The sequence below is a fragment of the Eleginops maclovinus genome, chromosome 5 (assembly GCF_036324505.1).
Source record: "Eleginops maclovinus isolate JMC-PN-2008 ecotype Puerto Natales chromosome 5, JC_Emac_rtc_rv5, whole genome shotgun sequence".
NCBI lineage: Eukaryota > Metazoa > Chordata > Actinopteri > Perciformes > Eleginopidae > Eleginops > Eleginops maclovinus.
In genome coordinates this window covers 18639409-18659661 of record NC_086353.1, presented here as the reverse complement: position 1 = coordinate 18659661, position 20253 = coordinate 18639409, and the positions used below count along the sequence as shown (strand labels likewise).

General features: G+C 40.9%; 1 protein-coding gene across 1 annotated transcript in view; it reads right to left on the bottom strand.

Annotated features, from left to right (window-relative positions):
* Positions 1 to 20253, bottom strand: part of sh3pxd2aa (SH3 and PX domains 2Aa) — a 103829-nt gene that overhangs the window by 9100 nt on the left and 74476 nt on the right. The window contains exons 8-13 of the mRNA XM_063884133.1: positions 15887 to 16000; positions 11365 to 11448; positions 5190 to 5307; positions 2502 to 2905; positions 1081 to 1130; positions 315 to 434 (exon numbers count right to left, since the gene is read on the bottom strand). Coding sequence (XP_063740203.1) covers positions 315 to 434; positions 1081 to 1130; positions 2502 to 2905; positions 5190 to 5307; positions 11365 to 11448; positions 15887 to 16000 — 890 coding nt within the window. The remainder of the gene's footprint in view (positions 1 to 314; positions 435 to 1080; positions 1131 to 2501; positions 2906 to 5189; positions 5308 to 11364; positions 11449 to 15886; positions 16001 to 20253) is intronic.

Here is a 20253-nt window from a genome sequence, read left to right as displayed (position 1 = left end):
GTGTGTTTTATAGGTTTTTGTGCATGTAAATGGTCTGCAAAGGTAGAAAACCCCAGAGTTTCCTCCAGAGGGATTTTCTCTCCCACACAGAGAAAAATAAGAATAATTACATGTCACAGTAGAGGCACAAAATAAAAATATGAACTTAAAAAATGAGCATTAAAGGGCCACCCCTTATGTCTTTAACATCACGTTCAAAAAACTAATCTCAAGGTCGCATCTCCTTTGCTTTTCTGTGTATCTTTGGAGTTTTCAGAAACAACATTCAGTGAGCCCTAAATGTCTAATCTCAATGATGACTGTGTGGATCTTACATCAGCCTTTTGTCCTCCACGGAAACTGATGCCATCAGAGATGGAGGACTGGAAATCTGCTATGGTGTAATACTCTGCTTCCACAGCAGGGGGCGCTGGTGGCTTTGGTAACTGGAATCCCTGTGCAGAAAATGGGAAGAGGAGTGAGCAGCGTACATTATAAAACGCCATCATTATCTGACTATAGTTAAGAATGAGAAGGAATGAGATCATAATAAAGGATGCTAAATTATTTAGAGATATGCTCTATGGCTGCAAATGAAAATATTAAACACATTTAATAGTATGTATAGTGTTTAAGTGTGCAGTGGTAGATTGAGATGATCAAGGACATGCGGATATAATAATGTTGTGTTATTGCTGTGCTTTCATGGTTGCTATGCCAACCTGGGAGCTAGTGATATTTCTTCGTATGTTGTTATTGTTACTTACTGTATTTATTCTGCTTTCTATTAAGAACTCGTGTTTGTAAATGTGCTAGAACATTCTTATTTATTTATTTAGTTGGTAGGGACAGTGCTCATTGATTAACAGAGAAATTGCTGTAAATAAGCCAGAGTTAGCTGCTATGCTTATTTCCATCTGTTGTCCCTAGCCAGATCTTAAAAGGCACCCTAAGATATAAAAATACATAAACTGATAACTTCACTGTGATCAGGGGTAGTTATGTGATGCGTACATGTTTCTGTTGAATAAAATCATGTTAAAGAAAGCCCTTTTCAGTATTGCTAGGGAGCTGAGTTTGGGAGCTGGCCAAGTGTCTTACCAAGTTGGGTTCTCTTCGTGGGGGAGGTTTTTGTCTCAGATTTGGAGACCCTGATAAACAAAGAAATATCTCGTCAAAACTGATTTGCAATGCAGTTAACCAACATGCAGCATTTACAGGAATTATGGAAGTATATTTGAGCCTCATTCCTGTGCATGCAAAGATGAAATTGTTCGTTGTTTGTTGTTCAGCAGGTTAACCTCCACATTTTAACACCAATTGTATAATTTTGAAGCGTAAATGCAATTTCCGGAAGTAAAAGGTTATGGCAATAAAAGAACTAAATCACGGTCACATGACTTAACGTCACCACCGGCTTTACTACAGATGGCTAATGTTTGACGTGATGGCGTTTAGTAGTCTCGTTTAGCCACCTGTTAGCAACCGCCATTTTGATGACACATTGAAGCATTGGATATTCACAAGTGGAGTATCTCCTCATGTGTTTTATGTCGTAAAACAAAACGTAAAAATATCTCTTCAGCTTGTGTTACAACATTTATAAACGAGATTGCTGACTCCAAGACGAGGGGAATCGCAATTGCTGAAATGCTTATTCATTTCAGAGATTTAGGAGTCACTCCTGTACCGCTTCAGCCCACCTCACACAAAATAATTTAAATGGAGTAGGTCCACCAAGGAGATCAAGAAAGCATGAGGAAAGCTTCAGTTGTTTTGCTATAGTGTTATTGGTAACTAAGCAGGAGAGGTAGAACAATCAAAGAATGTAACGTAGCTTCACAGCTTCATGTTAATCCGTTATACCTTATGAACCTTTTTTTTTAATTCTGGTTGAACGTGTACATTGCAGCCAAGCTGTCTTGGTAGGTTGCTATATCACTTAGCTAGTTGTTTACCTTGAGGATGGACAGCTACACAGACTTAGCTTTATAATCACCCACGTACTTAAACTAAAACTTTAACTGTCACTCGTTAAAGTGGAATATTTATACTGCCTTTTTTTCACGATTTAAGTGGATTTAGCAAACATTATATTTTTTAGCGAAAAGGATTTTTGTTTGCTTTACCAATAATGTTTTTAGAAGTAAGATACGTTAGCTACAATTTCGAATATGCACATGCAAAACACATGCTCAGGAATGAGACACAAATGGAACGTCATAAGTAATATGAGCTTGAAAACAAAATCCACACAGTTCTTGGTGTGTGAGTAAAAGGAGAATCCACACACCAAACCCAATGTACCATGTTAAACACTCTCACAGATTAGTGTGACAATGCTATTAGATTACACCACCATCACCATGAGATACACCATCAGTGACGGAGCTTACCTATAGAGTCAAAGCCTACACAAAAGGAAAACGACACGTCTTAATGTCTCATACAGAGCTATAAATCATCCTTGGCTGCAATGCATTTTTTGCTCAATTGTCCTCTGACAAACTACAAATACTCACCAATTTCCACTCTATGCGGGGCCACTCTTGCAACAGCTGGGGACCCTTGCTCGTCCCTGGCTAGACTTTTTTTAAGTGCAGAACTTGCTGCTATTCCAAGACATGGGCTGTTGGTGTCCCGGCCAGCGCTCAGCCTCCTTCCTGTCTCCGCGTTGATCTCGGAGTTATATGGCATGGGCAGGCTGATCTCGCTCTTGGAGATGTGGCGCTCCGGTGTGGTGCTCCCCTCTCCCTCCGTCTGGATGTCTTTCTCGCTGACGGACTTCTTCTGCAGCAGGTTACTGATCTCCATGATGTTGCCGATGATCTCCACGGGGCCTGTCAGAGTTTTCTTGCGGGGGGAGAAGTCATCTTTCACCTTCTGCAAGTAGGAGGCAGGGGCCCAGCCTTCTTTCCCTAAGTATCTGTGGGTAGAAAGCAAAAAGACGGAGTGATTAAAGAGGACATATATTTTAATTTTGTTCCTCCATTGTGACATGTTTACTTGGTTTGATGTTCAAAAAGGTCTTTATTTTAAATAGCTTGAATCTGTTTAGCTTCTGCTTCTTGTTTCTGACCACTGTTTTTCTCAAACTGCCTTCAGATTCAAAGCAATACTTACTCACTAGATCACCACTTTTAAAAAAGCACCAATTATAGCTTGACTGCAAATAATACCTAGAATGAATAATCAACTACATTTCCATATTAACTGATATTTCAGAGTGTAATAAAATACACCAAATAAATCTCTGTGTTGAAAACAGAACACTGTTCTAATTCTAGTGACGCAGATGTAGCCAAGGGGCAAGTAAACAGCCTCAATAATATATGCAAAAGAGTATTTGCTTCCCCACATTGTAACAATCATTACTAAGCTAAATGAGTCATGTTAGAGTGCTTTGTGAAACAATAAGTCATGTTTCCAAAAACAACTCTGACTCATTTGCCTTTAGGTGGTTCATTCTCTGTTTAGAATGGATGTGATCATTCCTGCTCCCATGCTGCAAAACTCTAACTGTGACCACAAGGAGTCCCCATAGCAGAAAAAAGCCCCATGCTTGGACTTCTCTAAGCAAAAACATCCACATAGTATTATTTCCTGTTGCACAACATGCTGAAATGACTTGTTGTGCATTGCAATGAGGGCCAACGTACACTTTGTGTTTAAAGCTTCATATTACATTTCCTCAAAGTGTTTTAAATCTGTACAGCACCCTCTATTCTGCCATTTGAATTAGGAAAAACAACATGATATGCTGTTTCACATATTAGCAACAAACATCACGGAAGCACACATTAGCATCTTTAACAGGGGCTCTGTCTGTGTGTATGTTTGTGTGTATATAAGCATGCACACCGCATGTGTATGTCACATGCCACGAGGCAGCATTTGATTGTAATCAGCTGTGCAGTGGAGCTCCACTCTCTTTAGCCCCCGGGGATACGAGGAAACAAACAACGGGCAGGAAACACACACTGGCTTGGTAAACAACACACATATGCATAAACTGGCAGAGAGACGCACATATACACATTAGTTACCCAACACAGGACATGCAATTGACCTGTGGAGAGCGCCATGTGTGAATCTCAATGTCTTTATGCAAATAAGAGCTGCAGGAAACAGCAGCTTTCCTAACAGCACTAAGCAAAGAGGACTATAAACAATGCCAATATTCTCAAATGACTTGTTTACTTAGCAATTTGATTAAAGAGGACAATAATGCTAATTTTCAGGTTACATAATTGTATTTTGGGCCTCTACTGTGACATTTTTACATGCTTAATGTTCAAAAATGTCTTTATTTTTCTCATACTTCCTCTGTTGGCTGGCTCTGTTGGGATTGGTCAACCGCTTAGAGATGTGTTGGAGAGTCGTGCACCTTAGCCTATCACGTACAATGTGTTGAAGCGCTAGCCAATAGAAGCTTGATGTTACAAATTGACATCACTAGATTACGGAAATAAACAAAGGAGTCCAATGGAGGCGTTTCAGCCATGGGGGGAGTGTGTAGGAGAGAAACTCCCTCTGGAGGGAAGTTTGGGATTTTAGCTTTTGGAGACCATTAACATGCAAAAAAACCTATAACATACTAAAGGAAAGGGGAAACCCCACAAAGGATAAAAGGGCCTCTTTAAAATTAGGAAAAGCTGAGTCCCTTTCACCAGAATATTAGAACGCTCCCTGAATCATTTCGTAAAAAAATTATCGTAGGGGCCAAACTATGGAGTTGTAATGTCCAGGATTGATCAAGTGATGTCAAACCAAACAAAAACACTTTTGTCATACGCAGGAAATTGATCACCTTCTCACTAAAAAAGACTTGAATGTCCCTTCTTTAAATCATTAGGTAAGTGTGAAGTTGGGCTGCTGTACAGCTCACTTGGTAGAGTGGATGACCCTGGTTCAAGTCTCCGTTTTTCAACACTTTCACTTCAATTAAGGCACTGGTTGCTCCAAATGATTGATTGAAAAGTTGGAAGTCACTTATAGCTGAATCAAATTATTCGTTGGTTCTTTGTTGATTTTAATGAGATGGAGAAAAGAAAAGGCTAATTCACCTGCTCTATGGGCCCAATGGATGCAGAAGATCCAGGTCATTTTAATCTCAGCAGTCAATCCATTTTGGTTCCACTGAGCAACTTTCCTATCCAGTATCCAGTTCCATTTATATACCAATCATTTACTATTAAGGGTTTACTCACCTGATGTACCACCAGCCCTCTAGGTTCTTCTGGATGACCTCCACGGTGACCCCTTTCTCAAAGCTGACTTCATCCTTCCCTTGACTGGTGTGTGGCTGTATGGTCAAGTATTTCTCCTCTGGAAGGCACGAGGGGCGAAAGAAAGACAAAGAGTAGCCAAGTGAGTGAAATGTTATCATTAATCATCGAGTGGTTAGACCACCGTTTAGTTTACATCTTTCCAGAGGGACTTATGGTAAGGAAAATGGTCAGAGTGACCTACTTAAAATGACTATTTCCAACACAAACACAACACTGCTTTTCTTACACAATATTAACAAGGGGACCCCTCTGCTGGTTGAACCGCACTCTGTTATTTCCAACACAAGGCCTCAAGCTAGTTGGACCCTGATTTAGTGTTCATCTCACTCTAAAGGGAGATTCCTCTTATAGCAGCGGGCCTCCCTGGAGGAGATAAGATATTTGGACCAGGATCTCCCCACTCAGATCCCTGTCTGACCACTACTCCTCTCTCACACTCGGCTAGGCTTCACAGGACCCTATAGGGAAGGAACTTCTACAATGGGCTTAGTAAGGATTTATATACACCAAGGCAAAAGACAGGAGCAGAGGAGGACGAAAGATTGGCAAAGGAACAAGCTTTCCGAGCAATGGTAGACAAGTTCAGTGGGCAACAGAATGGTTTATTTCAATGGGTGATGAATTGGTATGGTATGTAGAGGAAGAATAACTTTCGTTGTTTGATGACTTATAGCCAGAATGACTAACATTTCCCTTAAAAACAATGTATAGACTCATACAAAAACCCTTCATCTCAATCCTCACCCACACTAAAGTGTGCAGTGGTGTCTGTATCTGCAAAGTCCCAACCCTTTGACTGGATTTTCTCTTTTTCTATGGCTGTAAGTAAAGTGGTTGTTTACCAATAGGAAGGTTGGGGGTTCAATCCCCAGCCCCAGTCAATGTATCCTTGGGCAAGATACGTAACCCAAAGTTGCTCCCAATGGGCAACAGTGTGTATGTATGTGAGTGTTAGTCCCCTGACCCCTTTGGGGGTTGCAAAGACTGAAAAAGCACTATATACATGCTGTCCATTTACCATTTACATTTTGCACTGTTTGGGAGAGGTTTCAGATGCGTCCAAAAGGAAGCTAAAAAAAATGGATTTCAAGGCAAAATGATAAGCGGAACATTTTGTTTCAAAACTTGGGTAAAACTAATGTGAGCTTTAACCGGTGGACAAGCATACTAACTCCAGCTACGATCAGGTGCTGTCGCTTCTGATGTCATTTGGCCTGGAAGAGGGGCCAATTTTTACAAACCCCAACCAAAACCTGACCAAGCAACAAATCCTATACATTCTGCCTTTACGTGCCAAAAAGCAAGGGATCTTGACATGCATTAGTAACACAGGAGAGAATGTGACCTTAGATGGCTGGAGGTAATAAAGGAATTGTGAGGGGGAGGGATGATATCCCCGAGGTACGTGTGCCTGATAATCTGAATGCATGCCTTCAATAGGAGGGGTACGTTTAGACCGCGGGATTCAAGTTCCTCTCCTGCCTGTCATGGCAGAGCAGCTGAGGTCAATAATGTGGAGCGGAGTGGAATGTCTGGCCCCGAACCTCAGCTCGCAAAGCATGTTGTGTATGTGTGTGTAAGGGGTTGGGGCGAGTGCTTGCAGATGGACATGGAATATAAGATGGGACGGCCTACAAAAGAACTTCTACCTAAATGTGTTTATTGTTATGTGTGTGTATTAATGTACTACTAACAAAGTCTTTGGCACTTCTGTGTGTTGTTTTTCTCTTGTAGTCACTTTTAATACCCTAAATGAGTAGAATGAAAGATGAAAGATTTAATTAAACGCATCTGTGTGTATGCAAGAACGTGCCTAAGTATCCATCTGTGTGCGTGTGTGTTGGCTCCAGCGTCACACTTCAGGGACGGAACAGTGAGTTGAGACAGCGGTCAGTGGGATTCTATAAATCAGATTAGGGACCTGCTGTAAATGATAGCACTCTGTGAAAGCACAAAGTGCGGAGGGTGGAGGGAAGCGGTTGAATTGAACCTTGGAGAACAGAACCCTCACCAAGGAGGTCACTCGGCCGTCAGTAGCCAATCAACACCCACGGAGAGGTCAAGACACCATGACCTGGCTTTGAGTCAGACTTGAGAGAAGCCAGAGAGAGATGTGCAGTAATTTAACTTGAATCGCGAGCGGGCCCTTATTTTATTTTCAAGATCTCAGGATCACGCCCCTGTCTTCTTTATGAAGCTTAACGTGAAAGGCAAAGAAGTCTGTGTCAGCAAACGCCACGGAGTATACGACTGCTCTCCTCCATTAGCAAATTACATCCTGCGGGGACATAAATCCTGCACGATCGCTCTTTGTTTTTGTCCTTTGCCAGTGCTCCTAAATCAAACTGTATCTCAAGTGTCTGCGCCGAGCTGTAAAACCTCACTCACACTTATCGCTAGCTCAGCAATGCATTATCAGGCAGGCACAGTAGTGTCTCCATTCACAAAGCACAAGAGTGAGAAATGGGGCTGAGAAGATAGTGGGATGGATAAGAACTAGAGAAAGGTGCCAAGATTGAAGTTTGGAATGGGTCAAATGGAAGTTCTGGATAAAATAAAAGACTTAACATATGTCAAGGGTTTTTTTTAATGTACAAACAGAATTCAATAAAAACTAAAGTTTAAAAAAGTAAAGTTTGAAACTCTTCAGGTTCTCTAAAGTCCTTCCTAACCCTATGTGTGCCTTTATCATCATGACACCCAATAATTCATAACAGTCACATAATAGTGTTTTAAATGTTCTATCTATGTTCTATCTGAGGCTAACAAACTGTTCTGAACCCCAGTACATTGGTACTTGTGGTGAACAGTTCTCAAGAACCAATCAAGCTTCATATTATTTTGACTGTTTGCTGGCCATGGACCGATGCTGAACAACCCAACCGACTAAACTCAACGTAAGACATTTGATGGAACTGGTAAATACATCACACCTAGGATATGTCAGGTCATGCTAACAGGGATAATGATCAGCTGTAAGCATTGCAAGTTAGCTGTGCCCTGTGGATGCCTGATGGGTCTGCAAGTTTGACAATCAACATCTGGGGCCCCGTCACATATGAGTATAAAATGTAGAAATGAAGGCCTTCAAACGCCAACTAAGCCTTAAGCTTTCATGGGGACGCTGGAATTCTTGGGCGTGTCTACTACCTCTATTTCAACCCTACAAAACAAATGGTAAGTGACTTACAAAGTAAGTGTTGGATTCAAGAACATGGTCTCCCAAGAGTTTCATGCCCTCATTCTCTGGTGGCGACAACTAGCCGGGTGACTCATCCTTGCTCTACAGAGTTTGAGGTCTGCGTGATTAAAACCAGTGCGCCGATTGGGCTTCTGTCCCACTTTCACACTTTCCACCGGCTCGTTGAGGCCAAGCCTTAATGGTCTGTTCGGGGAGACACGTCTAGTTAAAAGACATTCCTTAAGACCTGACTAACACTGTTCCCTTGTCCTGAGACACTTCATATGCTTTGATTCCACTGTATCAATGACTGGAAATGCTGACCCTTGCCTGTTTAGATTCCTGAATCAGCTGTGTACTGAATGTACAGCTATTAGCTTCCACAAAACCAATTAGGATCACAGAGTAGTGTAAAGTAACTAAGTACATTTACTCAAGTACTGTACCTACGTACAATGTTGAGGTACTTGTACTTGAGTATTTAAATGTGTTGCTTCATTGTACTTCTACTCCACTACAAATCAGAGGTATATATTGTACTTTTACTCCACTACATTTATTTAATACCTTTAGTTACTTAGCAGATTTGGATTAATAATGTGAAATATAATCAAACCCTTAAATAATAATCCAAAGATAAAATATATGTTATTCGGAATTGGACCAATCTGCATAGTGAGTATGTTTACTTTTGGTACTTTAAGTATATTTTGATGCTAATTCTTTTATACTTTTACTTGAGTAAATTATTATTTTTATTATTGTAGGACTGTTACTTGTACCAGAGTATTCCTACACTGTGGAACTTCTATTTTTACTTAAGTACAAGATCTGAGTACTTCTCTCACCTCTGAGATGACATGGGTGTGTGACCATGTGTGTACTTACCCTGCATCAACTGACTGAGGTTTTTGACCGTATGAATACTCCTGTATGTCAGTGTGCGTTTTTAGATGGAGCATGCTGTTTTATACACCAAGATAAGTCTCTCCTGTATAGTATGTTGCTAGAGTTGACGCATAAACAAAATTAGAACTAAAACGTGTCTGTTTGGAGCCCTGACTAAGCCTGGAGCCAGACAGGTGCCTAACTGTGGTACTGAGAAAAAAAGTTTCAACTAGAAAGCACCGACTCGCCCCCCAGGAGAGGTGATTTTTCAGACACAGACTCACTTTCAGCATTAAAGTAAAAATGACTCCACCGAACCACAGACTACTTGCCAAAAGAGGATGCCAGAACATTTTTATGTTTTTCTAAGAATCACAAGCAAAAGTCATTAACAGTGTTTTAAACCTAAGGGAGCTTGCTTTAATTAGCAGCAACACTGTTATACAATCATTTATGTTCACATGGCTCAGTGGCCGTTAAGGTTGTTGCGTTCGTGTTGTGGGAGCCCGATAGCCTTACTTATCCAAATCTGTTTAGTGCAGTCCAATTATTTTTGCGGCTCTGTGTGAGCTGAGGAAAGCTCCAAGTTTGATGGAGTGAGATTTTAGTGTCAGAGCTGACTCATGGCCACCCAACATGCAGCTCCCGCTAGATTTCTCAGTTGGCTTGCTAGTGAGGATGTAAATGAGGTTGTTTACCATGTGGCAGCGAAATATGTGAGAGTGCAGAGGAGAGGGGCCATGGAGGGGGTCAGCTGAATGTTTGTTTAAAGAGAAGGTGTGTAGGGGTGAGAGAACTTCAGTCACAGACAGGGGTAAGCCTGAAGGGAGATCATGCGATTGGTCGTGTGTGTGTGTAGGTGTCTCTCTCTCTCCACGGTTGATCTTGCATAGCACTCGACACATCAGGCTAAAATTATTTTTTGTCAACACTTCTGACTATATGCTAAGGACCCCTAATGGCTGCTGTTTTTCACAATTCCACCACACCAGGAGGGGCCGCAAGTCATTAACAACTGCTTCAGTGGCAAAAGGCGTTTTCACCAATCAGTGATGCTTAAAACAATTCAACATTTTGATATGTGCTGTAGGGCTTGGTAATATGAAAAAATACATTTTCATTTTTGCTCTTAAACTCCACACCGTTATGTTTGTTTGTGTAGTTGTGCTTTTTTTGAAACATGCTATATCAACGTGTGTTTTTTACCACCTTGATTATTCCATCCACCGGTATTGTGGTTGTGTTTTTTTGTTCCCTCTCCAGTTGTGTATGTCCAGAGTTCTCTGTCAGTTTGTTGTCAGTGTTCCTGTAGATGTTTCCTCTGGTGGGGTTCTGCTCCTCAATGTTTTCCATGTTTATTCCTTGCATTATCCCTAGTGTTCTTTAGTTGATTTGCTTCCACGTTTTTTTAGCGTCCCTAGTTTCGTTTTTTTTTCTGTTGTATTAATCACCCTCCTTACTTAGTCGTGTGTTTTTCCAGTTTTTGTTCCAGCTTTAATTTCAATACAGCTCGCCTTTAAATATTTATAAATGCCTCCTTTCTTGTACTGTGTTTGGGTCCTACCTTCCTTACCCACACAAATGTATGTTTTTATCAAGATTAAAAATGACTTATGTACTACTAAAAATATGCACAAATATAAGTAATACATTTCAGTTTTTGTAATCTTCGTCTCCTTATTATTGTAAAAAGGCCAGGAAGGACAAATGAGTGGGATTCAACTCTATGAAGTTTGAGAGTTAAGTCATTTTAATAACTTAGCTTATCATTGTACACTGTGATTTAATGATAAAAGAAGAGTAGTTTCAGTTTGGTCAGGTAATGACACGTGAATTTACACACTAAAGATAAATGTGTGTATGTTCAGTGAGCTGGTTTGTCACATTATGTATACAGACAGAATGACTCAGGGTCTCTTGTGGTTATGTGTGTTAGTTTATGGGTTTTTCATCTTTGTGGAATGTGTATGAGTTCACTGTCACTGTTTAATGTGTGTGTGAGTGTGTGTCTGTCTCCGCGTTCACCTCTGCTCTGCTGCCGGTTGACTATCCCCCCCAGGGTCCAGCGGCGGTCCAGCCTCTTCAGATGTGCCTTGCGTCTCTTAGTAACTGATGATGATTAAGGAGCAACCAAAAGGAAAACAAGGAAACATAAACTGGAGTTAGTGAGAGAAGCAAAGATTAGCAAAGTGAACAAAGGCAAAAAAAGCTGTTGTTAGCATTACAACCATCGTTTCTAAGGGACAATGGTACCCATGTCACAACATGGAGTCAACAGATCCTCTCTTGGAATGGTAAGCTGGGTATGTAAGTCGTTTAGTTAAGGATATGTTAAATTCAAAGTTAGCTGCCGGTGGATGATGCAATTGTTTACAGGCAATTTACTCTATATGTGCGGTCAGAACTCATAAATCCTGGAGGATTAATTTTGAGAGCCTACTCTTCCTAAACTGTTGGAGATGGAATATGGCTAGCCAATGCGAGTTATACTTTAATGTTACTTATGGATGGATGTTTACTGTGCATGTTTAGTATGTAGGTATATCAATTTGAGAAGATATGATGTTTTATTATTACTTTTTTAATGTTGTGCTATATAGGTTTTGGTGCATGTAAATGGTCTGCAAAAGCTAAAGTCCAAAAGTTCCCTCCAGAGGGGTTTTCTCTCACTCACACTCCCCCTGTTAAAAAAAATGGATTGGTGCATTTGTACTTACCAAACACACAAAAGGCCACCGACAATACATACTTTCAGTTTTTTGTTACTCTGTTCCCCCAATAATATATTTTTTTTTCAGACTGCGAAATGTTTAAATGGGGTAAAATCCAGTTTACAATCCCCCGAGTCCAACTTGGCATCTACAAATGACTTGCTTTAGGTTCTATTTGTAATGATATAGAGAACACAGAGTAAAGTTTGACTCCAAACCACCACAAATACAATATAAATAAGGAATTCCTTTTCAGCACCTGATCAAGCATGATGTTTTGTAAAGATCCATTTCTGTGTCCAATTCAACCTATATATCACAAAGCCATTTCTGCCTAATTGAGTCCACTAGGAAGTAAGACAAAGATGGTATTGTTAATCATTGATAAGGTCTACAAATAGTTTTCTGCTGCAGTGTGATGAACTTGTGACCCCTTTCACTCCTTATTACTTCAAAGTCTCAGTAATAACAAGATGAGTCATTTTCCTGTCTTCTATCAGACCACATAAAGAGCAAACACATTAAATGGATTACAGCACATCTCTCTTGGTACTCGGATTTCTTCTCCGCTTCCTGTCCTCTCTTCACCCTCTTGTCCCTCCATCTTTCCTTCTGCTCCACAGCTGTCCTCTCTTCCTTTGTGTGCCTATGCTACTTGTCATTTCCTCTATTCTTTTGATTCCTGTCTGCCTTCCACCCATCCCGCTGAGCACCACCCTACACCCGCTGACCTCCTAATTGAAATATCAGCTAAAGGGAAGGCACAAAGGGAAATGTTATTTCGAGGTAATTTCAGCGGGGCCGGCTGCGCCTGTCGGTTCCTCTCCAGCGAGCGGAGTTGTCAGTGGAATTAGGTTACAGACCACGCAGAGATAATGAGATATAAGGGACGACAGGAAGCGGGAAGGGGAGATCAGCAATAAGAAGTGACGATGTGTGCAAACACAAAGACACCGGGCCCTAATGGGAAAACGGGGGCCACTGACGGAGGACGGGGGGTGGAGGTGTGTGTGTAGTTATGAGCTCAGGCACTTCCCGAATAAATTAGCTTGAGTGCATTGGTTAGCGGAGACAGTACAAAAACCAGGGTGTGTATCACACAGGCTTAAAGGATAATTCTGCTTTATAATAACCTGGGTGTTATTTGGTATAATATGCCATGTTTCCTGACTAATAAGCAGATTGTCCCTACCAATTACATAGCTTTGAAGTGGCCCAATTTAGATGAGCACACACAGTTTTCTTGTCCATCCAGGGATTATTATCCACATCCAGTTTTACTAAGATTTTACTACTGCATACAGTCACATGCCTGCTCACGACTTATCCGGAGAAGTATTTTAAATATTCAGAATCTAGCAAAAATGCATGTTTGTGGAGTAGTGAGCATGCAAATAAATACATGAGACTTAAATGAACCTTAATTAAAGCAAGTGTTTTTCTTTATTCGTTCACCATGGGTTGTTATTAATCTAAGGAAACACAGGGGTAGCCTGGTCCTATCAGACTTTCTCACTACATTTCATTGGTACAGAGAGTCTGGGCACTCCCCATTGATAAGTGTTTTTTACTTGAAGGCGGGTACTCTGTTGAAGTTTGAAACTATTGGATCTGCTCAGTGCCACTCTTGATCTGCCATAACCAATCGCTAACGTTTGGTCGTGACGTATGACATGCGCGGCAGCATTGCCACAACGGACCTGAATGGCTTCGCTCGCATCTTCCTCCACCGCCATTGCTGAACTACAACTCAAACTTGCGCACGACTTCAACGTCATCGTTCTCAGCCTCTCCCTCTGATCGCTGATTGGACCGATAAAGATTGGCCGCAGAAAATCCAGGCCTAGTACTGAAGGGAAATTAAAATTGAGCGGAAGTACATAGGAGGGTAGAGCCAGGCTAACACAGGGGTGCAATTGATATAAAATAATAATGTATAACATGCTTTAACACATAAGTTGCCTGCTATACAAATAGTAGTCCACCCATTAAAAGGTTAAAACAAGCTCAGTAGAATCAGGGATAGACTTTTATATTCAACATATACGTATTAATACATGGCCGCTGCATTACCCAGAATGAAATTGGGCAACTGCAGTTTCCACAAATGAGGTGTGTAGTAGATACAGCTTATTTGGCTTCCAGCACTGAGCAGCCGGCTACAGGGGTCTTCTATTGTTCTTTCTAATTGTACAACTTTTCTTTTTTTTAAAGTCCCAAAAGTACGGTGACTCTAATCAGACAGGTCCGACGTCACATAGCAGTATTTGCATTCTTATTCCACCAACAATTGTAAACCGACTTTGATGTGTAAAATCAGCACTATTACTTGATGGTGGTTCATATTTGTATTTGTGCCTTTACTGTGACATGTTTACATGCTTCAATGTTCAAAAAGGTCTTTATTTATCTCATACTTCCTGTGCTACAGCATTTCTTTTCACCCTCTGTTTGGAACCAGAGCCCAATCTGTTCTGATTGGTTAGTTGGTCGGCTCTGTGATTGGTCAAGGACTTAGAGATGTACCACCCCTTAGTCTATCACGTACAATGTGTTGAAGCACTGGCCAATAGAAGCACACGTGTAACCTTGTGATGTCATTAAGGTATGGAACTTTAGGATTTTAGCCTTAGCAGACCATTTACATGCACTAATATATAATACACTACAGGAAAGGACAAACCCCAAGAGGCATAATAGGGCCGCTTTAAGGCTTTTTAGGGGCTTTATCAAGGGGAGCCTGTTTCTGTGAAACATAAAAAATAAGAAGATCCACCGCTGTTGTTTGAATGTGTTACCATGTCACTTTTCAAATAAGTGTTTTCTATTAAAAAAAATGATACCCAGAGCAGATATGACCCTAACTCAAGGACAGAAGTATCATGTGAAAGGATATATGAAATGGTGTGGTCAAATCACAATACTGTATTAAATCTAATACCCCTTGCAACCATAAAAACATCCAGTCTTCAGGCAGCCAAGACTCAATGTTGTTTCACCTCCAGGATTGTAAGAGATTCCACTGTTACAGGCACTGACAACATCCATTAAGTATGCGTGAGAAAGTGTGTGTGTGTGTGTGTGTGTGTGTGTGTGTGTGTGTGTGTGTGTGTGTGTGTGTGTGTGTGTGTGTGTGTGTGTGTGTGTGTGTTTGTGTGTGTGTGTGTGTGTGTGTGGAGAGAAAGATCCAAGAGAGGAATGAAAACTGCAAATTACAGCGAGTGTGGCAGCTGTGCAGGAGCTGTCATCATTCTAGCAGAGTGTGTGTTTGTGTGTCTTGAAGAATATGCACTGATCAATGAAGCATGGAGGCTTGCATGTCTCAACGACGGAGGGAAAATGTGTTGGATGATCCATGTTGCATGTATATCTTAGCATGCATGTGAGCAAATTTGTGTATTTGCACTTTATTTATGACAATTGGATCCCCCTTGGTCTTAAAGCAGGAAGGGGCTTATGACACAGTGATGAAAAGCTCCATCCCAGCAGTGAGACTAAACACTATGGGTCACAACAAAACAAGCCTCCTGCAAGAGTTGCAGCCTCCCGGGGGATTCGAAAGGAATTTTCTGTGGTGCCAAAATATTGCAAACCCTTTTGGCTGCAGTCTGGTACCGTTTCACCATGCAACTGTGGTCTCCAAGGCTCCTAATGTGTGAATGGAAGTGTGTTTTGAGTGTGGGCTGATTTCTATGACGTGTAAGCATAGAAAAGAAGCCCGCCAAAAAACATTATTAAGAAACCATTGCCTATTACACACGGATGATTCTTGGCCAGAATGATGAATGTCTTTCGGTGTTTTATGAATATAATAAAGCGTGTGTTTTTGCGCTAACCTTCTCCAGTCCTGGAAGTGCCCAGATCCAAATCGTCTCTGGTTACATTTTGGGAGTCCAGGTATGTGGCCGGCACCCAGCCCTGCTCCTCTGCTGTGCTGACAAACCACCAGCCTAGAGAGAGAGAAAAAAGAGAGATGGAAAAAGAGAGATGAACATATTAGTTTAGTATTGCTAACAATAGAAATGTGCAGTAATGAGTGCTTAAACCTGGAAATAGAAATGTGCAGTAATGAGTGCTTAAACCTGGAAATAGAAATGTGCAGTAATGAGTGCTTAAACCTGGAAATTAGTAATTATTTGACACCGGGTTCCCTTGAACGTTTTTTTTAAATGCATGAAATAAGGCCTGTGGTGAACACAAGCTAAAGAGATATTCACGTTTTGTTCTACCACATTAAATATGGTAAATACTCACTTCATGAATATTTTTGTGTCATTAAAACGGCGGTTAATAGCAAGTGACAAATATAGGACTCCTTCACATCAACACAACAAAAGTTAGCCGCCTTTAGCTTAGCGGTGTTTTCGTGAAGTAATGTGATGTAATTTGTTTATAGCCTAATGTTAGCTTTTTACTTCTGAAAGTAAAATCACAAAGTGGTGTTAATATGTGGAGATACAGTAATCCTGCAGAACAAAATGTGCAACCTGCAATTTTTAAAATCTGAAACTCCCATTTGCTTTGTATGAAGGGAAATGTTGTTATGCAAACTTCCGGATTGGCATCACTACTCTGTAATCATGGTATGAAGAACGGCTTTGAGCCTCGTTCCTACATGGTGTTGTTTACACCTCATTATTGCTCAGCAGATGAGCCAGCACTTATAGAGCAACATCAGCGTGTGTATGGGTGGTGAAACTGTACATCTAATATTCATACATACATCTAATACATTGGTCTTGTCTGTATGAGCATGATAGAGACATCTGATGTAAACTCATGATGGCTGGACGTTTCACCTACTTGGAAAGCTCTCATCATTACTAAACCAGACACCGAAGAGAAGAAAAATCCTGGAAAGAGGAAGATGCTGGAGCTCAAAGCTAATCATAGATCAACAGAAGTTGAAGGCTCTTGTTGCATGAAGAAGTAGCTTCATTTTTCCTATTCCTCTATATGGAAGGTGTATTACTGCTGCTGTTTTAGCTAGAGCCCCCTTGCATCCCTGAGCTAAGTGGCTCCAAGTTAAAAAAAAACTAGGTAAAAAAGTCTACAGCGACGACAACAGCAATTTGAGGTTGTAATAAGGCTTTCAGAGAAAGGCTACTATCAACATGGATCACAATAATAATGCTTATTTGGGCTAACCAAAGTGTTCAATAATTACCCAGTGGGGAAGAGGAATATTCACAACAATTCTATGGTTGTTTATCCAATAATTGTGGGGAAATTCTCCCGATGATATTCGACCAGCCGCGACACCATATCAGGCTAGGAGATTTGAAGTAGGGGAACAACCACCCATTCCTCAATTCCTAACCTCCCACACCCATCTTCAACCTGTGTCTTCATTTTGATACTTGTCATTTTGGCCTGCTTGGGTAGAAGTCACCAATAATGCATAGTCTTTAGGCACAGAAACGTGCTTACATGCATGGTTAACGTGTTAGCCTGTGATAAACATTGTGAAATGGTGACAGTTCAGTAAATGCGACAAAACGTCTTAGTAAAAATAGTCTGGTAAAAATAAAGACATTTGTAACGAAACTGAAGCTACGAAGGTTGACAAAAATAAACACACAGACACCAGTCCCCTGAGAAAAAGTCCTGTGATGTATAGCATTATCCCACTCTTGTGTATCCCAGGATTTAACTATTTATCATAGGAAGTTGTTCAACAATAATGCACAATAATATATTCAGTATGGCGCGGTATATATGTGTAATTCAGCTGTAGGAGTGACAGAATAAGACAGATCGGTGGAGAAAGACAGAAAAGTAGAGCAAGAGTGGCAACCATTTCTTTCTTTCTCCAAATGAGTCCAAAGATTATGTCATCACTGCTCCAATATATTTACAGCCACATGGCTCACTCTAAGGTGGCTGGGGAAGCCTGGGTGGATTAACCCATCACGCCCTTTTTGTATTACCCGGCAGGAAACCAATCAAATTAACACATAATAAATTAAGTGTGGAAGACGTGCCTGACAATGAGCTATATTATTTGTGTGTTCCTACTGCAAAAAGCAACACCATTATGAGCAAACACATACCATGGCCACAGGGAAACTGGAAGTTAATGTGCACAAAGAATTATCATTATTTGTAATTAACCGCATACGCTATAAATGGAAACACATACTAACAAGGATAACATCTAAATCACTATAAATTAAATTGTGAGATGGTGTGCATTTATTCAATTCTGTAACAACATTTTGATCCCTGTTAAAGAGGCCATAGCATTTTATTATTATTATAATCCAGCTGGAGAAATGCGGTTATCGGAACATAATGCTCTTCCCTCTACTTCAGCTTGTATGGGTGAATTAATTATAACTGTACACCTTTTCTGGATTACTTCTGTTTCACACAATTTAAAGCTGCTGACAATGATCACTTTGACTATATCCATTATCGGTTTTCTCTTTATTCAAATATTATTTAGAACTATAACATGTAACTAAACAGATACGCATGAACACATCATTGCATTCACAATTTTACTGTACATGATTATTGTTAAAGTACTTATTTGGAAAACTGTCAATGATTGGGGATACATTTATTGTAATGTAAGGTAATTCATTATTATTTTACAGGAAATCTGAATATATTAGGAAGAATTTAGGACCTAAGACAATAGCACTACAGGGATCTGAATGGTCCTCCTAGGACAGTAGGGCTGAAATCATGTATGCCGGACTATAACAACAAATTGGGCGAAACCTGCAAGCTAGTTCAGGCAGTCAACTCGAGCACCAATGACACATTCGCACATAACGCCCCTCGTCACACTTGCAACCAACCAAACATAGTCTCCTAATCTGGCGCTCTATTTAAGCTGTTGGATCCGCCTACCTCTGTCTCGCTAATGCTGCTGCTGCTACTACTGCTGTTTCCACGCTGCTAATGCGTTAACCTCTCTGCTGCTGCTGCTGCTGCGTTCATGTTAGCGATGCTCGGCCTGCCCCACCACCACCCCAGCTTCCTCCCCAGCTTCCACCTGCAGGCTCGGGGGGTTAGTTATCTAATCATCACTCAATGTTCTATGTTAATAGGTGGAGTGATGAGGCCCAAGCCTAGACGCCAAACTCAAACTATATACTGCATCTAATAAACATATTAGTGAAACACGTGAGTTGTCTGATTGAACTATAATAACATGCATTCGAATATTATCTGGTTGACACTTAACAGACCGCACAGGAGGAGCCTGCTTACCCCCCTGCATGCGACTTCAACCCTCCCTTTACCCATATAAGCACCGTGAGGACTGAGCCACCCGGACTCTGACAGCTTATGTGCAGCATAAAAACACCTTCATCCAACACACACACTAAACCATACTGAAATACTGTCTCCCCTGAACTCTCCCACAGCGGGTCATGTCTAGCGGTCAACACAAGAGTGAATTCAACCTGAGGGCTGATACACATGGGGTTATGCATAGTAGAAGCAGTGTAGCCTCTCCTGTTTGAGCTTCCAGACACTCAGCTTTCTGTGAATGTGTTGTAGAATGTTGCACTCGAGAGGTCAGCGTAGTTCAGTTTGGAGCAGTCAGAATCAATTTAGGACCCCAATTGGCCTAGTTTGAGGTTGTGGTTTCAAATTAAATTGTATTTGACACCGCTGTGCTAATTAAATGTTACGACACAGCTCCCAGGTTAGGAAGTACTGTGTTATACTGGATTTGGCACAGTGTAAGGACCTGTATACTAAGAGGGACTCAGGTATTTCCTATAAGGGAGTCTTCTGCTGTATGAAGCCTAGAGAAGCTGGCTTAACCAGTCAGTATAAGATACTAACTAAGAATTTCCTTTGTTCATTTTTTAACTGTTGGCTTCAGTGGGGAGTGTGTCTTTTGATTCCTTAAGGTTCTAATTTATTTGCTGTTTTCCTGCAGTGTGATAGTCTGCCTAGCAGTAAGAATATCTTGCTCCATGTGAAACCCATTAGGGCTTTCAAAGGCTGATTCATGGCAACTACTTAAAAAGCTAAAGAGGAATTGGAGCCACCTGTACGGAGGAGAGGAGTAGTTCCGCAAGAGTTCTTCATCTCCAAAGCCCACCTGACACACAGTGGAAAAACTGAAAAATAAATCTGTGGTGATAGAGGATTAGGGTGACTGTTGTCAACAGTGGTGGAACTTATCTTACTTTCAGTAAGAAGAGATTTATACTCCGATATGAGTGATTTTAGA